A 5,228-nucleotide genomic window follows, 5' to 3' on the forward strand; every position below is an offset into this window, starting at 1 on the left:
CCGAGCAGGGTGAGCAGCAGCCCAGATGGCCGCTGCTGCGGCTCCTCTGATGAAACCCAGCCGCCTAATGCATGCAACCTATTACAGCTGTAATTGTGACTAATTGAAATTCATCTCCTATTAGCTCTGCACTTTCCATGAAAATAAAAGTAGGATGGGAGTAGAGTAAGAAACAAAACTGCTTTAATGGCCCAAAATGGAGCAATTATTTTTTCTCTTTACCTAAACATAGTTTACTGCCTTATTAAAAGCGAGTTTGTAGGAATACTACCGCATTAAAATTCCAGTGCATGAATCACCAGCTGGAGCCACTGATGCTCTAGCTCATAGTGGTTTTCTCCTTTAGCTTTTGCAAGCTAGGAAGATTCAGGTCATGGCAGGGTCACGGAAATCTTGTGCTTCCACTTGTGGAAAATGAACGAGCCTGCTCTGCCGCAGACCGCTGACATTCTAGTCGTAAATGATAAAACTACTCTAACAGTCTTTATTTATGGCGGCTCTTTTCGGTGAAAGGTTATTATGTTTACTCACAGAGAGAAACATTTTCATGTAGTTAAATAATAAAAGCATCCTGAGGAACTGCTCTCTGTCCAGTGAACATAATTTCAGTCCATAATAATGAATATCTGAGCTCCTAGACTACTAGCACTGCCATCTAAAAAGCCACTAATAAGCAGAAGCTGTAAATTGTTGATTTACAGGAGGTCAGTAAAGGAGCACAGCTTCCCTTGATCTAATGTAGTTGTATTTAATATTACCATATAAAACACAATTTTAATTTTCCTTGAGAAAGGCAGGGCCTGCTCTATACAAAAATGCCGATAACTAATGCAATAACCAAAGTCCCTCCGAAGAGGCTGGTTCTGCCAAAGGGTGGGGATCTCTCCTGCCCAGACCTGCTTGCCTTGAGGTCAGGACAGGACCTGGTGAGGCTTCACCTTCAGTAAGCACTGCAGCCCCTTCAGCTGCCTGTGTTTTTCACCTCTTGCTGACTGAACGTGTGTAACTGAGTGTGAGGCTGTCAGCATCCACCCACCATGTTCTTACCCGCACCGCTAGATGACTGAAAATGAGTGTATCGAGGTTTGTATTTCACCACAGTGCTGCTTCTTGCCTCTTGCATTACATCCTGCTGCAGCCTGAAAACATGGGACAGTCTTATGTCTTCCTTCTTCTCGGGCTCTCTCGTGAGGGTGGTACTGCACACCGACAGACCCGGCAGGCACGACCCACGGCAAGGACTCTTCTGGCTTGGGAAGTCAGCTTAGCAGGGTACACTCCGGATGGAATTCACTCCGTCACCCGTTGCATGTATTCTGTGTCATATTGACCAAAGCAGTGAGAGTGCTCTCTTCTTGTGAGTTCAGAGGAGTTTTTGCAGGTAAAATTGCTCTGTCCCTCTGGTCACTGGTGTGAGCAGTAAAACAGGCTCTCTGTCATTCCTGGGCACGTGTGATCATGGGGCAATTCTCTTCCCTGGCAGTTATGAAGAGATGTATTTATTTGGCAGCTACAAGTAGCCAAACTGATAGGGACAAATAAAATAACCTTGTAGTCAGAAGGGAATAATAGAACATCTGTTAACGATTTTAATCATTAATATTCTCAGGACTCAGGAGCTTTGTGGATGCTCTGCTCCATATTGCTCCGTGTCTCGTGCAGTAAACTGTGGTCCCAGGGAAATCAGTTTAGCCTATGAAATAATACAATTGAGGTTGCAGGGGCTGCTATCACTTGTAGTGAGACAGAAATGCTAATGCCAAGACAAACATGCAGGTTAGTTGTGCGAGGCAGCTATCCTCATCACTGCCCACTGCAGTGCCCAGAGTGGAGATGGGGCTGGTCGGGTAGGAAATCTGCCCTTGTCGAAACTCTGCATGCAGTTACTGCTCTGGAGTCTGCGGGGAGCCAGTGCCAGCTGCTGTTTATGTCAAGTAAAGGCTGTTCCTGAAACACCTCATGTGCTTCAACACTGATTTTTCTTTAGAACATCTCACCCTATGCTCTTCCCTCAATGCCAGGCTGGGATTATTTCATAGAGCTGGTAGAGACACCTCTGCCGTATCCTCAGTCTTCTTGTAGGAGGCTCTGTGTTGTGTGTGTTATTCCTCAGTTCCAGTCTGAGGTGGAGAAGCCTGGGTGGCCGGGGATTTTTGTGCTAGCCTCCTGGATTACACACGCTGCCTGGAAAGTGACACTGGGAGGGTGTTGGCTTTTCTGCACCTTCTCCCAGCTCCGTGCTGGAGTGCAGGATCTCCTCTAGCGCAAGGATGTTCCGTGTTACGTTGTCTAGGTGTGGCTTGGTTATTTCCTATTTCTGCCAGGGATCGCCCAGATAGCAGTAAGTGCTCTGCTGACGGGCAGCACTGCCCAGGTGTGGGACTCTAAACACACTGGGAATGTGGGTTTGATGCATCCTGTGCCGGCGGATCAGCTTCCTGGTGTTCTGAGACACCCGTCAGCCTGCATGTGGGGGAGCTGGTGTTGTACTGAAGGTCTGTCAGAATCCACACGCTGGGTGTTCCTCCAGCCGCCTTGGCCTGGCAGCTGGAGCCATACTGGGGTGGCCGAGTGCAGCCCAGGCGCAGCGCTGATGGCTCTGAGCATGCCTGCAGGAGCCTGCAGCCTGGGCTCCATCCTCCTCTGCTCAGGCGGGAGCTTGGCTGCAGCCCTGGCAGCAAAGGGTATTCAGCCTCTGGGAAGGGAGTTCCCGGTCTGTCCTGTGAGGGATGTGCCACTTTGTGTGGATTACTCAAAGGCTTAGTGGATCACATCTGAGCAGGGCGATGGGGGGGCCAGGGAGGAGAGGAGCACATTTCAGTCCCTGCTCAGGGGAATGTTTGTGTTTGCTGTTAAACCATCCTTAGGTAAAACACACAGATGCTCTGACACATCCCAGCTCCCTCTCCCTCTTTGCCAGGAGGGCTTTAGCCATCAAGCCAGAGAGTCACACTATGCTCATGTAGAACCTGCTTCCCTCCCACCCTGCCGTGCTCGCTCTCGGCCGCAGCCGTGCAGTTTGACGTGGCTCTGGTTCTGCGGGAGGGTTTGCAGGACCTACCATATAGCCGGCAGCTCTGTAGTGAAGGGCACTCCCCTGGAAGGGAGCGAGGTGGGTTCGAATTAGAGCTCCCTTCGAAGGGCGGCTGGACGGATGGAGCTGGTTTAAGTGGTGGTATCTGCTGTACTGACACCGCACTGCAAAAGGAGCAGCAGCATCCAACTGCTGTTTGCAGAGCAGCTGCTCCGGAGCGTCTGTCTGAGCCTGCTGGTCCCATGTGGGGACGGAGGCTGGCTGCTCCGGAGCGCGTACCTGGGGCAGGAAGGTTTGGGGCATTCTCCAGCGTGTGCTGGCGGGAGGCAGCTGCCTTCGAAGAGCAGCGCGGAGCTGCCGGCCGCTCCCCAGCAGCGCCTGGGCCGCTGTGGCCCGCAGCGGGGCAGTTCCGGGGTGAGACACAGAGCGGAAGCCGAGAAAACGCCCTCCGAAGAGCGGCGCGGGCCTGCCGGCCGCTCCCCAGCAGCGCCTGGGCCGCTGTGCCCCGCAGCGGGGCAGTTCTGGGGTGAGCCACAGAGAGGAAGCAGAAGGCTCAGGGGTACGTCTGCAGGGGCGGCGCCAGTGTCTGCAGATGAGGTTTTGCAGAAGGAGGCAGCAGCACCGGCAACCTCCCCGCCTGTACTGCACGACGGCTCGTTTGCCGTAGCTTGGTGTTCCATAGTCGTGGGGGTTTTATTTCTGCAGGGTGTATTTAATTTGCTGTCATCCATCGTCCCCCCCCAGTAAGTCCTCTGAATGAGAAAAACTGAGGAGGGAGGGGAGAACAAAATAAAAATGGGAGGCTTGTGGGGTTTTTTCCCCTAGAGGATTTTCAATCAAAATAATTTCAAATTACAGGGTCAGAGGGAATGTCATACTTCTATGTTAAGTACTTCCCTACTTTGTGGGATGTTTTGTGCAGATTCTTCACTAAATTATCTTAGCGACTGTTGCTAGGTAACATTGTTTGCTTCATAGCATCAGAGAAATAAGAGGGTCAAAGAGAGCAGTTTCATGTTATTATCATCTGAGTTACACTAATAGGGTTTTCATTGTACATCTTAGACATTTTCCCCCCTTTTTTCTCCCTCAGGGAACGTCATTGTCTACGGGAATACAATTGACATTTACACCACGGCAGAAGCCCTCTTATCTCTTGGAATTAACGGCTCTCGCGTACACCTCGTACAGCCTCCACTCAGCTCAAACGTTACTTGCCTTAACAACCACGAGATCGAAAGTGCCGTTCGGGAGGCGCTGGCGGAGGCTGGCGTGTCGGTTTATTGTGACAGTATCCTGGCACAGTGGAACGAAGGCGACGACCCAGACCTTATCACATGTGCTGCTTTCACTACTAATACAAAACCTTTTAAATTGCAGTGTTCAGTAAGTATATGCTTTCATTACATTTCCTTCTGTCTGTTTTTTAAGACAAAGACCATCAAACTCAGATAGTCCCTCACTGGTTTCTCTATTTTCTCATTGTCTGGAGAAGATTGAACATTCACTTGTTAGTCTGAAGGACTGCTTTTTAAAAAAATCCAAATAAACCCATCATTAATGCCCTGACTGATTTGGATTAAAATGTGTTTAAGTCACCTGGCTCACAAATAGTTGTTCACTGCTGAGTGGCAAATACTCTTAATTCATTTTCAAAATAAATCCCGAAATCCTTTTATTATTTAAATATGTACAGTGACTCCTCTCTGTGGTTAGGTGCATTTGATTAAGTCACAGTAGAAGCCAAAAATGTTAGGACAGAAAGGCTGACTGTGTAACTCAGTTAAAATATATTGTAAACAGATTTTTTTCTCCCTCGGAGGAAATGACTGCATTCTTGTTCACCTACAGTATCAACAGCTTACTGAAGTATATTGTCCGCACACTCACAGGGGCAATCTCATGCCCCTCTGTGAGGTTTGGGACTGGTTTTCGTGTTTCCTAACTGGCAGAGTAGCTCTGGTTTTCTTTATTGGGCTAATCCGTGTGAGCTGGTGGTCCCTGCCAGCTCCCTGGAGTCACTGGGTTTTCCCAACCCTTCTCTTCTGAACACATGGATAGTTAAGCCTTTCCCGATGGAGGTGAGGACCTTGCATAGCACTCTATGCAAGTCTCCTGACTTTGGTTCCCATACCAGCAGCGGGTTCCTCCCACTCTCTCCTCATTTGCAGCTCTTCAGTTTCTCTCCTCTTTC

At 49.5% G+C, this 5,228-nt stretch overlaps 1 protein-coding gene across 1 annotated transcript in view; it reads left to right on the forward strand.

The window, feature by feature from the left end:
• CFAP61 (cilia and flagella associated protein 61) overlaps positions 1–5,228 on the forward strand; it is a gene marked incomplete at both ends in the record, with an annotated part of 83,303 nt that overhangs the window by 56,428 nt on the left and 21,647 nt on the right. The window contains one exon of the mRNA XM_010142381.1: positions 4,128–4,420. Coding sequence (XP_010140683.1) covers positions 4,128–4,420 — 293 coding nt within the window. The remainder of the gene's footprint in view (positions 1–4,127; positions 4,421–5,228) is intronic.

Source organism: Buceros rhinoceros, unplaced genomic scaffold (genome assembly GCF_000710305.1).
Source record: "Buceros rhinoceros silvestris isolate BGI_N320 unplaced genomic scaffold, ASM71030v1 scaffold14358, whole genome shotgun sequence".
Classification (NCBI taxonomy): Eukaryota; Metazoa; Chordata; class Aves; order Bucerotiformes; family Bucerotidae; genus Buceros; species Buceros rhinoceros.